This window comes from Chamaea fasciata, unplaced genomic scaffold, assembly GCF_029207755.1.
Source record: "Chamaea fasciata isolate MVZ Bird 193981 ecotype frontalis unplaced genomic scaffold, bChaFas1.0.hap1 SCAF_3, whole genome shotgun sequence".
NCBI lineage: Eukaryota > Metazoa > Chordata > Aves > Passeriformes > Sylviidae > Chamaea > Chamaea fasciata.
The window spans coordinates 46,322,258-46,343,561 of NW_027094088.1; the positions used below are offsets into that span (position 1 = coordinate 46,322,258).

At 38.6% G+C, this 21,304-nt stretch overlaps 1 protein-coding gene across 1 annotated transcript in view; it reads left to right on the forward strand.

Annotated features, from left to right (window-relative positions):
• Positions 1-11,688: 11,688 nt before the first annotated feature.
• FMN2 (formin 2) overlaps positions 11,689-21,304 on the forward strand; it is a 155,260-nt gene continuing 145,644 nt past the window's right edge. Inside the window, exons 1-2 of the mRNA XM_066178849.1 lie at positions 11,689-11,728; positions 14,640-16,638. Of these exons, the coding sequence (XP_066034946.1) occupies positions 14,691-16,638 (1,948 nt within the window). The 5' untranslated portion in view covers positions 11,689-11,728; positions 14,640-14,690. The remainder of the gene's footprint in view (positions 11,729-14,639; positions 16,639-21,304) is intronic.

Genomic DNA, 21,304 nt, shown 5'->3' on the forward strand with positions numbered 1-21,304 from the left:
TGTCAGAGTCTTCCCTGATTTGCACACAAGTTCCACTTTAGTGAGACTGTAAAGACATAAAAGTTGTGAAGAAACCTTTATTCAATGTGGTTTGCTCCATAACATAGTAGATAGTTATGTGACATATTACTATGAACACCTATGTTCCTCCAAAAAAAACCCACATACTACATTTTCAGTAACTTTTGTGCTAAGTCTCTAAAGCAGTGAAATTTCTTAAGGCATTTATGATTTATTTTTTTTTAACATTCCTGTGAATGTCAGTGGCTGTTAGCATCTGAATCAAACTGTTCTCAGTTCATGTGACTGGAAATGGTGCCCAGAGCAAAAAAGCCAGACATTCTGACTCTCCTATAAGTATGGTCTGTGTGGAAATGTTTCTCTGAGCAGAGGTAGAAGTTGCGGAATTAACATCAGAATACATTTTGGCAGGAAACAAGGTAAGGCTGCATTATGACCACTTTATTTTCATTATTACCTTTAATTAAGGTATGTTTGGGAAATAAATGGTCTAAGAGCTGAAGAAAAACACGATGATCTAAATAAGGATTCTGGCTGGACACAAGGCTCAGTAGTTCACATGTTGCTGGCAGTATCTGAAATTTTCTGGGATTATGTTGGAATTATCTCACAGGATAGAAAGCTGAATTTGGGGTTTTAGCTTATAGTCGCTCCAGGCAGCAGTTCTGGACAGCCTTGGCTCTTAAGAGGTTTTCCATATTTTAAGTAGAAGGAATGCCACCCAGCAACCAGCTGTGCATAAGGTTAAAGGGCATTTTTAGCAATGAAGACTGAAGGTGATAAACTGTACTCTGTGCACTTGTGAATGAGATTTATTTGGAGTATTGCATGGGTGGTAGCAAAGACAGAAAACTGTGCTAGTCAGAGATGGCTGGATTAGGAGCAGCTGCAGATTTGCAATTGCATTTGCCTCCAAAGGTGTTAGTGTAGCTAAATATATTTAAGACATAAGACTTGACATATGCAAAATATATTTAAGACATAAGACTTGACATATGCACATACTTTTAAGGAAATTGGAAGGTCTAAAAGCATAGCAGATCATCTGTAACTGAATTCCTAATTCCCTATAAAGTTCACAGTCCAAAAGAGAAAAAGATTTTTTGTTGTTGTAAAAAGATTGATCATAAATACAGGCTCAGATGAGTTCTCTAAACTTTATCTGTCATTTAGGAATAAGCATTTTTAAAGACTAAACACTGGATAACTAATGCAGATAGTTTGGGTGTATGTTAAGATACTTCTTTACTGAAAGGAGAAACAGGAAAGAGTAATTAACTCTTTCTCCCCAGCCTCCAGCTACCTTTGCTTGTTGTTACCCAATACTGTTAGCATGTACCTGGCTACATGGGAGCAAGCAGTAGCTTCAGACCATGACAGCTGTGGTCCTTTGTGCTTTGTTTCTCTTCTCTTTGCTCAGCACCCTGCTTACAGCATGTGCACAAATAGGAGAGGAACAAGATAGAGAAGCAACTTCAGCGTATGGGAGGTTTGCTGCTTTGGCAGGACAGCAATATTTCCTGTGTAACTACATGGCAAGGTCTTCAGAATACCCATGTAACAGTGGACTAACTTATATTTATGTGACCCAGGCTACCTGACTGAATGGATGGATTGTTTGGGGTTTTTTTATCATTTCCTTTCATCAAAAAAGTTCCCTCCTACATGCCTCCAAGAGGAGGTATAGTAGGGGTAAACTAAAAAAAATAGGTGTCAATTAATTTGACAAAGGAGACTAATATTTCCAAAATAGCCTTGGTGTAGTGTCAGACTGTGATCATCCTATCTATGCTGGATGTGGATTTTGATTTAAAGACAAATCCTCAAAGAAAAACATGATGAGTGTGTTAAATAAATAAATAGCAGATAATGATGCTTTAGGGCAGCTCATGTTCAATCTTCCAAGATCTGCAAGTGTTTTCCCTAAACTGGATTGTCATCGTTATCTTACCATTTTTTAACTGATAAAAAGTTTTGAGTTGTCTAGAGATATAGAGGGAGAAGCCGGGGGAAATCTTGCCAGAGAATAAAAGCTATACCCCCAGTGTTTAAAAATAACCGACCAAGTAGGTGGCTTAGTACATCAGACCTATTTTGTCTGGTTTGAGATGATAAATGTGGTGGCAATATAAGTCCAGTTTCTGTGGATATTTCTTTAGCATAAGAAACTGTGTGATACATGTGCAGAAAGTGTGCCTGTAGAAACCAGTTGCACTCAAGAGTACAGAAGAATTCAAAAACATCTTGTTCAGAGGTTTTATTAGGAAATCTTTTTAACAGAAAAAAGTGAAATTGAATGTTCTTTTATGAAGTCTTTATACAAACGGTTCTATAAGAGAAAAATCTAAATGTGCCAGGTAAAGGACATTTAAGCAGTGAGAACTTATTTTAGATAGATCTGAAATAGTCTTGTAATCAATTCCAGTCACTGAAATTCGTGGTGTTTACAAAACATCTGTAAGATTTCTTAGTCTGAATCATCAGATGACAACAACTAAAAATCCCCCAAAACCCAGCAGTTTTCGAAGTCTATCATCATACTGAACATATACAATGATTTTTGTGGTTTATGTGTATACACATCCCTGACCTGGATCAAACTTCCTTTTTTTTTTTATTAAATTCATTTTGCAGAATAAGAAAAGAATTCTTTGTTCCATATAAGAGATCTGAAGTAAAAAAAGTATTTACATGTTCAAAATTTTAATCTGTACCTATACTGAGTTCTTTATGATGTCTTCACAATTGTACATAAGGAAACTCAGTTTCTTTCCAATGCTTTAATCATTACATTCCTATCTGGAGGTTTCTCTGCTTCACACAATAACCTGGGCCTTTAGTATCTTTTCTGTCAGAACTTTATGACTTTCTTCAATGGTATACTCCGTAACACAGCAGTTTATATACAGGCTATATTTCAGTGGAGAGTTTAAATTTGCGTTCTCTAAAGCTGCCTTTACATACACTCGTTATAAATATTTCAAGGCTCTCTTCTCTGCACTTATTTTCAGGATAGGATCAGAAGAGAATGTGGAATGAAACATAATCAAAATAGAATAAGAATAACTCACAGCAGACACTATTATTAAAGGAATTTTTAAGTGACATGACATTCTATCTCTTTGAAATATAAACTATGCTGTATGTTAATATTTGAGTAAGAAATGGTTTTCTAGGTCATGAACAAGGTATTTCTGTCTTTTATCTGCATGCCTTCTCCTGAAAACAGTGGGCAGGATCTATTCATTCCAAGCTACAACAACAGGAGTATCAATGACTCTAGGACACAGCTGGAGCAGACCCAAATTGAGAAATGAAGGCAGCTGTGTCAAGATACATGTATATTTATAAATAAATATGGCTTTGGTGTGGGTTTTGCCTTAAGGTCTTCCTGAAATCTTCCATACAGTTAGGGCTTTAATTGGCAACATAAGCAGCCTTATTAATACATGATTTGGGCTAATGCCAGTTTAAGGAACTGTAACTGTGCTGAGGACTATAGGAGTTGAATTAAAAAATTAAATCTTTTATGCTTTTTATATCTTTAAAAGGAATTATGATATATATATATGGAAATTTTTCAACTTCTATTATCAGAAAAATCATATATCCAGCACACTCTTAAATAGATGTTTATTCACAGCTACTTCCAATTGATTTATTCCTGTCTGTGAAGACAATCTTGAGAGCTTTGGTTTAATGGAAAGCCATCTAATTTTCTCTCTGGGACACAGCTGGATTTCCACATCAGAGGTGAGATATGTCAGACTGTTAATATAAAATTTCACACAGAAACTTTGGACTGCTTAGAAGTCTGTTATGGTACTTGATACATTTTTTATTATCACTGAATCAGAAGGAGCAGAAGTAGCTTATTTGTGTCTACTCAGATATTGGCATGATGGTAGAAGAGAAACAATTGTGTCATGAATAGTCCCTAATGAGAGTGAATAACAGCGAGGTCAGTGGAGTGAAAGAGAAAGAAAGCAGGATCTGTAAATATCCTGCAAAATTCTTTTCTCCTTGTTCTTCAGACTGGTATAAGATATTTATCTGACAAGATTAAAATAAGGTGTATTTTCTAATATTGCATATTTTTGCTTTATCAGTAATCGTCTTGTGCCCCAAGTTTTATATATATATATAAATGAAATCAAACCCACCACCAATGAAAACCACCAAGCAGACTCCCTAAAACCCCAAACCTTGTCTTCTGCTCTGCTCACAGGATGCTTAGTGCACAGTGAGCCCTTGGTCTGTATTAGAGCCTAATGTCAATATCAGTCCTGTCACGAGTTTCCTTCTCTTTTGTATACTCACATTGAACTACAGTATCTTGCCACAAAAGTACCACTGGTAACAGTAATGGTTGAAAATAACTCTTAGTACATCCATGTGAGTAATTATATGTTCCTGCAATCATGCAGGAGAAGTCCAGCACTTTGGTGTCTGTGAGACAGCAAAGATTGTCTTTGCTTTTTCAAAGCTTGAGAATTCATGTACTTGGATGGAATTGAAACATGAGTTTAATGTCTACACCCACAGTTATACCACTCAGAAATCAGAGTTCAAGGCAGTTCAAAGCCTCCTTATGATGTATTACGGAAAAGACAGATCTTCCATCTGTCTTAAGTTTTCCTTTTCCATTTCTTCCTTTACTTTCCTTCAGTTCCTTATAATGCTATATTGTGATTGAGCTTTTCATTTCATATTCATCCCATGTCAGTGACACCCATGATCTGTCCTGAGCCCTTCTGTAGCTTTTTGTCCTTTGATTTGAAAGTACTGACAGATTTAGCACTCTCGTTTCTCGCTTTACACATATTTGCTACAAACATGAAATAACCCTTTAATTTTACTAGGCCAGGATGTCTATCCTTTCCTAGGATCATATACATTAAGAACCTATTTCTGGAAGGCTACTGATATTTGTCCATCAAATACCTCTTCACTGCACTGTGATGCAAAAACGAAAGTGGTGAAAGGCATGGGGAAGAGAATAAATGTAATTGAGTTAATGAGGTTATCCATGTGAGTCTGCTTAGATTATCAGCTCTCTGCAGTAGGAACAGTGAACTTGTAGCACTTTGCTTAGTGTTTGTTGCAGCTGGTCCCACCTTTTACTGACAAGTCTGTGAGCACAAAACACAGCTAACATGATGGCACACTGTGGACAAGGTTTCCAGCACAGGCCTGTTTGGAGTTGTGAGACTCAATTAAAACAAACAAACCAACGCCCTTATCTAAGGACATCCATTAACCTGAATGACAGACTTGGGGAACTAAATTTCCCATTGCTTACACTTAGAGTGTTTCCTACCTACATCATAGTCTGCATTCTCTCAGACTGACAACTGCTAGAAGCTTGATATTGAACCAGATGTATCTCCAGTCCCAATCCTGGGTTTTTTTACTTTTTCAGGTAATATATCCTGAAATATTTCAGTATCTGTAGACATTAGGAAGATTTCTGGCACAGAGGCAAGTAACGTGACAGATTATAATAGAAACACCCTATTTAAAAGTCTTGAGTCTCCTTATGACTTTTTTTTCTCCTTACATTATGCGAAGGTAGCCTGACACTTCTTTAATAAAGCAAACACCTCCTGTAATGAAACCACAGAATTTTGTTAATTGAACATATAATCTTTTTTCCCCAGGTGATATACATTATTTTAAAAATTTCAAAAATAAGACCTCATAGGACATAATTTGTCCTTCTTATTGTAAACACATACAAAAAGATGAGCTGCTCTATGGACAGTTCATACATAGTATCTTTAAGTTTAATTTAGGACTGTTCTGAGTGTTTAAATTTTGTTACTTGAACATCTTTCCTGAACATAAATAAAATGGAAATATCATGTCATTTAATGTGTGAAACTGACCAGCTTGGATGTTGGGAAGAACTCTACTTTCTAAATAATTTTATGTAAGCTCTAAATATGAGGATATTGGCAAGGTTGGGGGCAGATCATAGTAAAACATTTGCCTAAAATTTTTCTTGCCAGTTGTTGCATAAATTAATGCTTGGGTAGTAATTCAGGTTCTGTAACCAATTTCCCAAAGCACTCTTGGCTGCAACATTCTCAAAGAATCATAGCATTTGCTTAGTTGGAAGGGACCCATCAGGATCATTGGGTCCAGCTCCTGGCCCTAAGAACACCCCAAGAATCACACCATATGCCTGAGAGCATTGTTCAAACACTTCCTGAACTCTGATAGACTTGGTGTTGTGACCACTCCCCTGGGGACCATGTTACAGTTTTAGGAGAAATTAAGACCTTGAGCAGGCAAGCATTCTGAATTATAACTCCCTACACTCTTTAAAATTCTCTCTCAGAACTAAAGTTTTTAGTCATTAAATATAATTTTCCTTAATCTCTTTTCTACATGATTTCACAGCATAAGCTCTCTTTAAAAAGATAGGGAGGCAACTATTTACTTCTTTCTTTTCTCTTTCTGATTAGTTCTGTTTGGACTGTGACGCTGTAGAAAACTGGAATCCACTCAGGGTTTTCACAAAGGGGAAATGAATCTGCTGCATAATGCTAAAGTAAATTGTATAAAAATTATAAATAAAATAGATGATGAATACAGAACATCCTTTACATTGTCAGTCGCATCTAGACAATATTTGAAAGACATGGGCACTAACATTTACTAATGTTATCCAAGAACCAAGATATGGAAGGGAGAATTAAAAACAATTAGAATGTCTGAACTGTAAACCGGTGAGATGATTTCACTGTATTCCTTATCCACAGTAACAGGTGAAAGAAAGTGATGTTCGGTCCTACATGTTTCCACTCATTACTGTCTATCAAGTGTTGGAAGTAACTCCTTCCATCATAGCCACAGATGGGCCTCTAGGTACAGTTAACAAGATTTTGGATTTAAAGATAAAAAATGAGTGATGATACACCATTTAAGGACAGGACAGTTATCATGTATAGAAGAGAATGGGGTTAGTTAGCAGAAGGGAGAAATGGCACTGCAAGGGGAGGTGCAGTAGAAACTGGCAGGTGAATGTAAGTGTTTGAAATCATCAACTTCAGAAAAAGGAATTAATGAAGATAAAGCAATATATTAAAAAGGTGCCATTTTGTATCTAGAAGCAGGTCACCCATCATATTGAGGATATTCTTGGTCTGTGGATGACCTTGGATAAATCATGAAATGAGAAGAGACATCAAACAAAAAAATCTTGTATACAGCCATGGTGGAGACTAAGTCAAATGAGAATTGCTCAGGACAAAAAAATCAGTAGGACAGCTGATATTAGATATTTGGTCAGATGAAGTTGAAAAAGAAGGCATAAGACTATGAAAGATTGGGGATCGGTATAGTAAGCAGAACAGAGATCTGGAAAAATTACCTTTCTATTGGTCATGGAATGAACATTCAGTCCCTTAACTGGATCACACTAATTCCTCTACATATTTAGCCCTACAAAAGCTGTAGTTCAGTGGTGGCTTCTATGCATATCATAATACATTCTGATATAAAAACATCATCATCCCAATTGAATTTCATTACCTTTATCTAGGCATCTGGGTTATTTATCAGGACCATGTTTTTTCTGTCTTACTGTAGTTAAATAGTTTGCCATCTGTTCAATCATTATTGACAATCAGGACTTTAACTCAATTTATGATAACCATTCAGCTGACAAAAAGAAAGCCATTTTAACTACAAAACCAGTAGGAATTCACTGTGCTAACTAGGCTTTAGATCCCTCATGCTAAGGTCTAGCTGAGGACATAAAACATAAATTATAGATTGACCCCACTTTGCATAGTTGCAGCTGTGTCAGTGCAGGAAATTCCTATCACAGCTAGTTCAGCCCAGTGAGGCAGGCAGAACTGTTAGGGTGTTAGCAAGTAGTGTGTAAGTAGACTTGTAGACCAGCTGATGTCCTTTTTCCTGCTTTCTAATTGCCAAAAGTGTTTGAAACAATGCAACAAATTAGTACAAAATAAAAAGTATCACATTTTGTAAACTTGTCCAAGTGTTTTACAGAGTTTGCCCCAGGGCTGTTCCCTCTGTGGAGAACATACGACAATTGACAGGAGAACGATTGGGGAAACAAGAATTCTTGTTTCAACAAGAAATGAAAGCTGATCAAATGCTCTCTTTTTTTATTTTATTCAAATTATACACATCCACATGCATGTATGCAACAGAACAATAACTGATGACTAAAATAAGAGGGTAAAAAAATTAATATTATTTCTTCTCTTCATGTATTTTTGAAAACAATCAATGTAGTTGGTTAAGATTTTTAAAAACTTCAAAAAGGAATCTCAGGAAAAACTGATCTTTGTCCATTTTTTCTTTTAGACTACTAGATAATTTCTCCAGTAGAAAAGATAAAATTAGCGCACTAAGTACTCTAGTTAATCCCTTGTCTCCTGCAGAAAAGGAGTAGGCTCAAAACTGTGCCATTGTTTCATGGTGTTTTGGGTTCTCTGCAGGCAATAAGGTTCACTGATACGATCAAAGTCTACATTTTTCAAACCTGTCATTAAGTACTCTGGGAGTTGTCCAAGAAAACCAACAAGACAATATGTAATTTTCCGCTTGATTTAACAGAATATGTTCTTTTCTAAGGAATGAAAATGAGGAGGCCCAGTTTCCTACAGCTTTGTGTTCTTTGTTCCTTTCTCTATCCTCTAGTACAATAAATCTTGTCCACTCTCATTTCTTCCTATGAAATGCTTGCTTGTGGTGAGTAGCTCTAAACTACGTTAATCCTGTTTGATCAACTGACACAGTCAGTTCTGCTTATCATTTCCCCCTCTACGCAAATAGCGATTCTGCACATGTGACAATTTTGCAGGAGTTTAATGATTTCCATCTTAAAATTTTGGTTGGTGTTTCCTACTGTGTTCAAAAGCTACTATGACGTCTGAAGAAATAACCTTATTGCTTAAATTTCATTCCTTAGAAAATAAAATTATAACTTAGACCATTAATCCAATTTTTTGATTGTACTTTACAGTGGGCTAAATGGCAGAAACTGTTTTTTCTTTACTTAGCAGTCTGGTCATCTGATATTTTGCTAATTATTCTTTTTTTGGTGTAGCCTCAACTGTGTTGCATTGAATTCATTCAGCATATACTAGCAAGCAAGTGCTGACGATCTGCATTCAACATACAATTTGTCTGAGATAAACTGTGCAATAGGGGAATAGGGGAAGCTATGCCACAAGATACCTCATTTTTTAGTCTGTAAGAGGGATAAAAACGGATTTTCAGACTTCCCCTTGCTTGGGTTTGGATACAGTAGCAGTGCAGTACACTGTGCTCCGAATACAGGAGTCTCTGGCTGTAGTATTTGCGGAGGCCTGGACTTTTGGAGCCTGTTTCTGTGACCTAACCCTGAAATGCAATGCATAAATCTCCGGAATGCTGGCAGGGGTTTGAGTGCAGCTGTTCAGCCAGCTCTTCCCATACAAGTAACTGTGATAGCTTTTACGATGGAAAGTATATTTTGCAACTAAGAAGCTGTAAGAATATGGAAATGCAAAGGGAAAACAATAAAGGGACTTATTGGAATGTGTATGAATTTTGCTATGTCGAGCTGATCATATTTTTAAACAAAAAATGCTCTATTTCACAATTCAAATAATGTATAAATGTATTATTGCATTTAGGTGAAAGAATTCAGGAGGTTAAATGCTTCATAGAGAATTTGGCTCCTAGCCAATGCCCTTCTGCAGCATGTAGCTGGCAAACATTGTATTGTTGGAGACACTGCTTCTTCAGATACATTAATTTTAAATTATAGTTCTCACTAGATAGAAATTATGAGAAAGTTCAGCACTACGTAGCAGGCATCTGAATATCCTAGTAAATATTTTTTCATGCACTGAAAAAAAGTTCCTAAGCAAGTAAAATCTCACCTAGGATCATTGCTTGCTTGGTTCAGTTTCCTTGAACCTTCCTTTTAGTAGGTAAACTAAGATTCCCAGTAGCGGGATCACCTCTGCATGATATAAATACAATGAATAAGTCATGGTTCCATACTGCTTAAACAAGTAATAAAAGTCAGAACAGAATCTCATATCCACTGGAAGCCAAATGAAGCAAGGGCAGGACTGGCTTACATGCTGGCCACTATGGTCTCTTATTCACTTTATATTTTCTGATCTCCTGATTTGTCCCCTGCCAGTCACACCTAGAACTTGTAAAGTCCTAAAAGGCAATTCTCCCTATACCTGAAAGAGATGGGAGTGTGGGGGCAGGAAAAAAAAATTCAACTCCTTAGAGAATGACTTTGGTAATGTAAGGGAATATTTAATGGTAGCTGATGCCTTCTGGGAAGATAAATTTCACATCACACTCAGAACGGCAGCCAGGGAAGGTTTTTTCTGCCACAGGGCAGCAGGAACTGCGACCAGGTTCCAGCACCAAGCTGAATGAGAATGAGTATGAAAATTCAATCTTTAGTAAGATAGATGGGTGGAATGTTTTGGTCTGCTTAAACAACTCTTTCTTCACACCCTCTGCATTACCATATCCCAGTCAGTAATGTGACACCAGAGTACTTTAAAACCCTCCTGTTACTCTGTGTGCCTTTATCTCCAAACCAAACCCACGCACATTGAGCCACTCATTAAAATTGATCTCTGCAGGGTGTGTATGGCAGACCTGAGGATCCCCTGCAGCCATGATCTCTGGCATGGGGAAGAGGAGGCTGGAGAGCACACAGAAGAGGTGTGAGGGGAGGCTGGAGAGGACATAGCGCTGTGGGAGCAGTGCCCAGCTCCAAGGGCCTGCAGTACAGTGCTGAGGCACTCACACTCCTCTCCCCCAGCCTCAGCCCACCCCTGTGTAGAGCCTGAGCCCGAGCCTTTGGAAATCAAGATTCAGCCCCCTCTGGTCAGCCTCTGCTCTGGCTTGCCACGTTGTGTCTTACACCCAGGAGAGCACCTGCCCTGGGCTGCAGCAGCCTCATCTCCCCTGAGTCTCCCAGCACGGAAGTGGCAGAGCCCACGTATACACACGGGTGTAGCCTGACCAGCCACTTTGGGCTCATGGAGGAGCTGGCTGTGAGCACAGAGCCTGTGCCCCAGTCACTGTGCAGGGTGCAACAGGGGCACAGTGCATTATTTGCCCTCCACATCTTTGCTGCGCGGTGGTGATGGTGCAGCATCACTGCTGGGATGCTGCTTTGGGTCCACTGTGTCTTGCCCGCACTCCTGTGGATTCAACCTTTTCCTGGGGTCCTGTGGGTGAAGCCTAATGCTGCTCAAAGGCTTGGACTCCAGCAGGTACAGCCTGAGGCAGTAACAAGGTGTTGTCTTCACTCTACTGGGACTTGTTCAACAACTACTGTTGAGAGCAGAATGACATGTCACAGTCAGTAAAGCATGGTGAAAACTCACTGCCTCAAGAAAGCTGTTTCTCCACTGAGCAGGCTCCCCTAGGCACCCCTCTTTCCCTGCAGGCAGCCCATGTCTGCCATAGGTCTGAACTAGCGGGATGCCAACTGGTCACCCAGCCTTTTCGTAAGGAACTCGAGGGAGAACTCCTGAGCTGACAAGAGGGCAGCCACCCTGCCTTGGCCGTGCTCCAGGAGGCTGACTCCTGAACCCAGGTGTGGGCAATCAGTGCTGCCCTTCCCCTCCCAGCTGATCAAGGGGGTAGGCAGGCAGTGCTGGGGGAGTTGCTCACCTTTTCAGAGAGGCTGCAGGAAATGGTAACTATCTTGAAAATAATCATAGTCCTGTAACAGGGTTTTGTGTTTTCAACAGGAGTGTGTTAACGTGGAGGTCTCTGGGAGCACAAGGACAATATGTCTTGAGTTGTAAGTTTTGATTCTCCTTTGTGTGTTGCTGTTTGCACCTCCTGAGCTTAGGAGGAGAGTAAGAGATGGGGAGGATCTTAGGTCTATGCTTGTAGTCTCACCTCTCAGTGTTTTCGGTTGAGCACTGGCAAATATTGAACGAGCCAGGCAGGCAGGCAGGCTCCCTGACTAGCCTCAGTAGGTTGTTGACAATTTATAGCAAGCTAAGAGTAAGTTATAGTAACTCAGAATTAGTTATTATCACTCTTTAAAGTGAAATATCCTGGAACACCTAAATCCTTTTCTCCATTTAGTGTCTGTTGAAAGTCTCTCTTTTCTTGGTGTAGAATATTAAATACCACGTTAGCTTTTAAAATGTAACTTACACTGATGCCAAAATGTTCTGGTTTCTTCCTGAATTTTGATAGCATGTTTTTCTCTAGAAGCTAAGAGACTGACTGAGAGCAAACAGACCCTGAAATATTACTATTTTTTAATTGTAATATATTTAAATTTTGAAAACATCTATGGCTATACATTATGTGGGATTTTTTTAAAGAACTGACTCATCAGGATGTGTTGTATGAAAACTTCTAGGAAAATAATCACCTGTATGATTAAAACTAATATAACCTTCTAGTATCTGATCAAAAAATGAAGACTAGTCTTTAGCTTGACTGTCTTATAAGCCTACCTGTGTCGATGACATGGTTTTGCAACACAATTTGCTGAGTAATCACTGCTGGTGAGTTATCATTAGCTGTGATAGAAGTATATAGGATCTGCCAGGCGAGTTCACAGAGAAAGAAGGAAAGGGAGTGTTTCAGAACATTACACTAATTCTACAGTTCCCTCACATGTTCCATCCATTGCATCTTTATATTACTCCTGCATTGTGTTAATTTCTGCCAGATTGTAGTGGGAAAAGAGTTTTTAAGTGAGGTTGGAAGATACAAGTACTCCAGTTCTAATCAAGGCTTAGATCCTTGTCAGTTATAGTCAGTTAAAATACCCATCAAGGTATTATTCTACTACAGTGGTTCTCTCAAACTGTGCCTTAATTCTTACTGTGTATCTTTAGTTGGACTGAAATGACATGTGCTTTCAAAAGCCTTTTTCAAATACATAATAATGATGTAAGAGGTAAAATACTGCAACAAGTAGAAACTAAGTGGAATAACAGAAGGCAAAAGCAGGAATGGAGTAAAAAAGCAAAATGACATAGCATGCTCTTGCAGGTTTTGCTACACTAGTTCCTGTTAGTATATTTATAGTTGTTAAGTGTTAAAAGGGGAAAAAGATGTTTGACTTGGTTATATAAGGAAAAAAAATTAAATAAGAAAAAGAAACCAATTTATCCCGCTTTATATACAAAGTCATCTGATCCTCATAAAACACTCAAGTTATTGTAGACAAGAGGTTTCTCATGCCTGAACCACAGGCCCCTCAAGACAGGGCTTACATCAGAACAGTAAGCCAACAAGAAGCACAAGGAAGAAATGCTGATAATTCAAAATAATTAATTTCCGTGTGTTGTGAACAGTGTTATTGCTTCCAAACCAAATAAACAGCAATTATTTGCTGTTTATATAACCAGAGCCTAGATTTTTAAAGGTATTTAGAAATCTTAGGGAAAAAAAAATAGTGTGTGTCTTGGAGGAAAGCGGGGGGGGGGGGAAGAGAGAATATATCTGTGTAGTTTTTAAACTGTGAATGATATTCCTTCATCTTCTTTAATGTCTTTTAAGGCAGAGGAAAGAAATTAAATCTATGGTAGGAAACACATCAAAATTGAGAGTTAGATAAACCAGTAGAATATGTTTACCTGGAATGATGTATTGGTTTAAGCAATCCCTGATGGAAGGGAAATTGCAAGTGAGGAAGTACTTAGCTGTGAGGAATACAGAAAGTCTTTCACAGAAACTGAACCTAATAGACTGGGCAGTTAGAGATGGTAAATTATAAACAGAAAATCTATCTAATAGTACTTTTTTGGTGTTGAGCCAAGGTATTGGGCAGCTGAACTGATCCAACTTGGCAATTTGGCTTTCTCAGGTTCTTTGGTTTCTATTCCAGTTGTTTTAATTCTAAATTTTAAAAGTGGAAGGAAGTATCTGTCTAGAAGTTCAGAAAATATATTTACGAAATACTGAAGTCTATACATCTAAAGCAAAAATGAGGGAGAAGCAGCAACTGATTAAAACTTTTGCACAAACTTCCAGAGTAGTTAGGAAGTGTCAGCATCTAAACCAATTATTAAATATTTGGAGTGAAATAAAAGAATAATTTACTGTATCTTTTTCCTTAGTAGCATTTGAATACTGCTATTTTTCTTGTTTGTTTTATCTTGTTTCGTGCCAGATGTTCTTATCAGGGAAAACAATGGTGATGTGTTTTAATATTGATGAGTTGATTCTCCTGGGAATAATAGTATATCTACCTTCTCAGAATACAAATTGTGGGAGGCTTTTGATAGCATAATTACCACAATGCATTGAATTTAAAGTGCAACTCTTTAAAACTGTGGAAAGAACTTTCTGTTTATTATCTTTATTTTATCTACTTTAAAAGGGGAATGACTCTTCTTTTAAAATTATGTATTGTTTTGTGGCCTTTAAAAAGCAAGCATATAAATCACCAGAAGCATTGTATAATCTGTCAAAGCAGCATATGCTTCAGCACCTTATAAACTATTAAGTAATCATAATTATTTCTTTTTCCAAGTTCGTTAGTTTATTTGTTTAAGTAATTGCAAAACAGTTGCAGAGTAATTAAAGTACCTTGCTTTAACTTTTTTTTTTTCTCCTTTTTTTTCTCCCTTCAGGAGCTTGAACTGTTGAAATTATAAATGACTTGGTGACAAGCTGAGCTTGCAATGCAGGCAATAAAAACAGTGGAAAAAGAAGTGACTTTCATAAAGGAAACACTTTTCACAGAATCCTTCCTGAGGCAGCAAGAGTGCAGCAGAAACCCGGCGAGCAGGCGGCTCCAGGAGCAGCAGCCATTGGAAGGAGCTGTCTGCAGCTCTCAGTGCTGCACTGAGCATGTCCCAGCGGAGCCCAGCGCAAGCAGCACATTATGCAAAAAGGCAGCTCTAGCAGATGGGAGAGAGGCACAGCAAGCGTTTGCCTCGCTTGCATCACCACCGCTTGAAAACAAACCTGGATCACTAGAGGGGATCTCGCCAGCGGGCCAAAGGGATGGAATCCGGGAGGATGGCTTGATTGCCAAAGGTGCTGCACCACAGAAAATCATGGGGAATCAAGATGGGAAGCTGAAGAAAAATGCAGGTGATGTGCAAGAAGGAGGAGAAGATGCCTCTGGGCCCAAGGATACGGACGGCACAAAGAAGGTATCGGGAGGCAGAAGGGGACTGGGGAAGCATGCAAAGGGAAGCGAATCGGGCAAGAAGAAGGGTAAGTCAGACTCCAGGCCCTCTGTGTTTTCAAATCTGAGGATCAGAAAAAATCTGTCCAAGGCTAAAGATGGGAATAGCAGTTCACGGGAGGATGTTTTGGAGAGCCAGGCCTTGCAGCCTGGGGAGCTGGACAGTACTCATTCAATTGTAACCAAAACTCCCGATATAAGCATCTCTGCAGATGAAGGGGGTCTCTCAGACACAGATGTTGAACATTTTGAAATCAGAAATGAAACTGTTCCAGCTGCTGCAGAGACACAGGATGGACAAAGGACCAGCTCTGGCTCTGATACGGATATATACAGTTTCCATTCAGCCGCAGAACAAGAGGATTTGCTTTCTGATATCCAGCAAGCTATTAGACTGCAGCAGCAGCAGCAGCAGCAGCAGGGGGCAATTAACACTGGAACTGAGGACCTTGTCACCAAAACAATGGGCCGACACATGGCTAATTCTCAAGCTACCCCCTTAGATTTTGAACGGTTTTTTTCAGTAACTACCACTGACAAAGAGAGGAGCCCAGACACTGAGGGGGCTTTCCCAGCGGTATCAGAAATTGTGGAAAACATTCCCGTCTCCTGTGCGACTGAACGTGAACCGAAAGAAGCAGTAAATGGCACAGGCTCTCCTGGTAACGGCGTATTTGAAACAGAGGAACGCCAGCTATTGATTGAGGAGCAGCTCGTGGCCAGAGTGGATGCTGGAGCCAGTGAACTACAAGATGGTTTGAATGGGACTGCAGTAGAAAACGGGTCTCAGACACACAGCTCCACACAACCTTTTCCAACTTCAGTGGCAGATGCTGAGGCTAAAATTGCTGAAGTGCAGGCTGTTGATTTTCAGGGTTCAGTGACAGAGGGTGATATTTCAGATGCAGGCCATGACCATGCTGCTGAGACTCAGGAAGGGAAACGCACTCTGTCTGCCAGTCAAGAGGAGCTGCGTAATGGTTTGTCCACGGAAATGAAAAATGGCAGTGTGTCCTCTGAAGGAACAGCAGATAGTCCGATGCTTGGTTCCCGATGTTTCAAGCCCTATCTGATTAATCCCTGTTACATCAAAACCACTACTAGGCAACTGAGTTCTCCCAACCATTCACCTTCTCCCTCCCCATCCCAGAGCCCGCAAGTCATAAGGAGGCAGGAGTCCTTCCACAAAAAGGAGAAAGTCTCAATCAGGAAGAAGAGGTCTGCTAGTTTGGCAGGTTTGTTCAGTCGTTCTGCAGACTGGACAGAAGAGGTGTCTAATCACAAGAGCGAGATAACAGAGAAGGTGAGCTCTGCAGACTATTTGGAGCACAAGGGGTTTAGAGAGAAATTTCAAACAGAAAGAGTGCCTTTGACTCATTCAAGAAAGTCCTCAGGGGTCCAGGCTTCTACAGAGACATTCCCCAATGTCTTTTCAGGTGAGTGATATGTATTAAGGATTGTTTTGGGTTGGTTTTTTTTTTTTCCCCACAACACCTTTGAAAATATTTTTAAAATACTTTAATTCATCGCATGCAAAACTTTGTATACATTATCATCTTTACATGTGCTGACAGCTTTAAAATCCAAGGCCTGATCTTACAAACACAGTCACATTTCATCAGTCTGGCAGTACTGCCAGTAAAGGAAGTGCATAACTCTTTGAAGTTTTTCTCTCTACTTTTCTGCTTTTTCTACATCCTGTAGGAAAAGGCTGAATGCCTTAAATTATTCTTGTTGAAAAATGCTAAAAGCTGCACTGTTGAAGGCAGACCAGCCCTCTGTGTAAGTAGATCTTTCAAATGCAAAGTTTTCTGTAACCAGGATCCTGTTTGGGGTTTTCTTGTGCTAGGTGCTGTTCCAGTGTACTGTAAACTTATGAGAGCTGTACCTGGTGTTTGAGGCAATGAGGAGGATTTGCCTAGTACAAAAAGGAAAAAGCCATGCGAGCACAGATGGACAGCACTTCAGAAAGGAACCAATTTCCTCTTCAGAAGGGGGAAGGACGAGAAGAAAGAAATGTTAATGCATTGAAAAGCAGCGAAAACAGGGGAGGAGAAGGGAAACTGGGGGTTGTACAATTTGGTAGCTGTGACAGGCTGCTGCTCAGGCTACATAAGGTGACTCATTCGGTAAAGTATTCTTTACCTTGCCTGTTAGGCAGCTTGCATCCTGTCACAAATACATGGGAGTAGAAAGCTCACAAATGAAGTAGTGTGAGTAGATGGTTATATGTTCCGTCACTCTGAGGGGTTTTTTTTTTTTTTTTCCCTCCTCTTCCCCCAACCTGAAGTTTCTTTCTAAAGGTAATATATTCATAAATAGGAACAATTCTGCCACATAGGAGGTGTGTGTACAAAGAAAACTCAGTAACATATTCCATATATTTTTCACTTAAGGAACCTGTAGAACTAAGAGAACATACCTTAAGAGTACCTGCTGTTAGATAAAATCAGTTTTGTTTTGAATGAAGTCAGTTTTAGATGCATGAGCACAGCAAACATATATGTGCACAAGCTCTTTGCAAAAAACTGAGTGAGATTTTTTTTTGTGGCTTTATGAAAATTTAAAAAAAGACTATGATTTAGGAAGTAAAACCTAAAATTATTTTCTAGATTCAAATCACAATGCTTTCATTCTTCAGTAACTTCAAGCAAAAATCCCCAGTTTCAGTCTAGAAAATTAGAATTCAAATTTTTAACACAGAAAAAGCCAATCCCCTCTGAGACTAGCCCTATGTGAAGTGAGTTGAATCTTTTATTTGTTTGGGTTTTTTTAATCCCTATAATCTGTTTCTTACACTTAATTTCAGAAATGCTACCTAACTTTTCCGGTTTGAGGTGTTCACTGCTTTCAGATTTATAGCATATAAAAAGCACAGTGGTTGTTGGGTTTTTTTAGCTATCAACATTTGATAGCTTATAAACAACTCAGAAAACTTTTAATTGCCACATCAGAAATTAGATTTTATGGTGGTTCTATGGTGGAAATAAATTTTATGTGGCAAACTTCAAGAACATGGTATTCCTTTTTAGATATCTGTTTTCTGGGAAATAGACTTTTCCACACTTCCTTACAAGGCTTTGATTTACTCACTAATAATTTTGTTTTGGTTTGACTTTTTTCCCACCAATGCTTTAGACTGTTATTGTGAAGGGACCAGTGTCCAATGCAACAGTAGTTCTATCTCTTATGGAAATTGCAGTGACCCTCATTTGCATGTACATACCAGCTGTCTTTACGGGCAGAGGACAATTATATCTTTCAGTTCATGCAAAAAAGCTTAAAGTGAGGGAACTGGAAATGACTCATCTCTGTTTGGCCATTCATAGTTTAAAACATGTATTTATAAACTAAAATTTATCAAGAATTAAAAATAAGAACTGGTGTACACAAAAAAGGGAAATTAAACTTCACATTACTGTTTCTGTAAACTGCTATTGCTGTAAGAGCAGAAAAGTCGCTTTAAATAAACCGTTCTGCACAGCAATGATTACAAAAATAATTTCCTTTTAATTTGATGCTACTTGTGAAAAATATTGTATTCTTCAATTTCAAACTTGCCTGCATGAGATACATTGATTTGGGAATTAGCATTAGGCTTTTAGAAATAACATTCTTTGTAGTGGGATATTTCTAGCTTAAAAAAAAACCCCAAAAACAAAGCAAAGCCAATCCCAAACTGCTTCTTGCCTATAGCATTAAATCCCCTTTTGCTGTGCAGTGACTGCAGCGTTGCTCTGCATTTCTAACTGGAATCAAGTAAAATATTCCACAATACTTTATCATTGATTTCAATGACAGCAGGTTCTATGCAGATGATTGGCCTACTTTTGTACCATGTTGTGGTTTGGCTCTGTCCCATTTGGTTTTCACAGTGAGCTATATGAGCTGTTTAAGACAGCCTTAATGTAAAATGTAGATGGAAACCAAGGACTGGAATGGCAGAGACTTTGCACATTTTAATTTTGCTTTATATAAGCAGGAAAGTACAGTAATTTGAATTTGATGCACTTCTTAGGAAAGTGGCATGGACAAGTTTATGGGCATTTTGTAATTCAGGTGTTGGATCTGTTTCGTTTTTTTATGTAGACAGCTGTATTTGAATTTGTAGTGACAGTAATTACAAGTTCTAGATTACCCAATGCACAGTGGGGCCATGGTTTTTATATCATGGTCCCAGGGGAACAAGAGCTCAACAAGAGTTGGTTCTCTCACTGTAGTGTGTGGTAGTGAATGATTTGCACTAATGTGAAGAGACCATCTTGGTGGGAAAATGAAATTGACATTTCCAAACATTAACATAATTGAAACGAAAGATCCAATAGACAGATTTAGTAAAAAGAATTTCATTCTTGCATTAATTTGAGGTGCAGTGATTGCAGAGGAGCTAATAAGGGTGTCTTTTACATAAATTGAATGAGTCCCATCAGCTGCCCCAGATGGTAATTAAACTTGACCCAGACAAACCCATGCCCTTCTTAATCTCTGTTGGCTGGTTGTAACACACTTGCTGCATAAAGTTCTTTCAAACAGATAATTTATCTTTAAATTTTTCTTCAGAGATCTATATTTATTTCTGCTCTATCTGTAAAGAGGAGACAAATGGAAAGTCCTGGTTAACATAAAACAGTACCTGAAACCAGTGCTGTGCTTGTGTACTCATGTTTGCTTTCTGATTTCTGCCACTTTATCTCACTTTTATACTTGCTAATACCATCTTCCTAATTGCAATTGCAGTGCAGTGTTACAGGCATATACAAAGATAAGTATGTGAAAACTTGAAAGCATTGGATCAAAGTTTTTCTGAGACATAAAGTAGATCTTTTTAAATGCTTTTTAAAGGCTTTTTTTCCTTCTGATTCATGTGATGCTGCACACAATATGGATTTGTATCTGTTGGCATCCTGAGTAGGCTGTTTATCCTGCAGCTGTTATTTAAGATTACTTATGGTTTGCTGTTTCACTGCTGATGTTTGTTAGCACTAATACAACTGATTCTTTTATCAGATGAGATGTGGCCTCCTCTAACTAAGGGAGCTGCCCAACAGCAAACCTACATGTGGTATGTGATCACACGCTGCACTGAGTGCTGCTAGAAGGAAAAGATCCTCCTCTTTTTGCTTAGTACACACAAAACTTGGGGCAGGGAACCACTCCAACACTGCACTTCAACTGCACTAAAATGTGTTTGAAAGTGGGCTGCAATATGTTATTGAAAGACTGCTGAATGCTGGTAAGTTACTTTAGTGCTACCGTGCCAGCACTGCAATATGGGATTTGGAGCCACATGAGTAATTTCACTGGAATTCAGCGCTGCCACAGGCTTATTTTGATGGGATCTCATGATTAATACTTTGATCTTTATCTAGAACTTCATTGGGAGTAGCAGATTTTGGTCATGGGATTGAGTGGCTCTATCTATTGGGCAACCACATTCTGAGCAGCCCCACATTCTGAGGCGTGACTGCCAGCCTGATATGTCCAGAGTAGGAATGTGTGGTCTTGGTTGTCTGATGGTCTTTTTTGGGGTGTGAAGGCGGAAGGGAAAAGGGGCAACTTACAGCTGAGGTCTATGCATCTCTACTTGATTCTGAGACAGTACCACTAGAATATCTGTCACACAAGGCATCTGTCTGGAACTGACCATTAAAGGATGTTGTGTGCTTCAGTGACTTCATTTCTGTAAATGAGCAGTGCATTGTTACAGTGGGAATAATTATATGAAATTTGATTGTATTTCTTGGATCTAATTGGGCTTTATTTTTTTTTTTTAATGTGCATGTGTTTTTTAATATCTTGGGTCATGGTTGGTGTAGTTAAAAAAAAACCACAACTGTGCCTAGGCCTCATTTGCAGAAAAAAAAAACCCTATTTCTTGAAACAGTCCTTTTTTTTTTTTTTCCTATGCTGTTCTGTCTAAGGAAAAATAAACTTGGATTTGAAAAGCAACTCTAGGGATATTTTAGGCTGACTGTATATGAATGATTAAGTTTTAATATGAATCATGGTGATAAAAAGTATAGAAATATTAACTACCCAAAATATTTTGTTTGCTTAGTGTTTCAGTCAAGCTCAGGATATGGCCAAGTGTACTTCTTATGA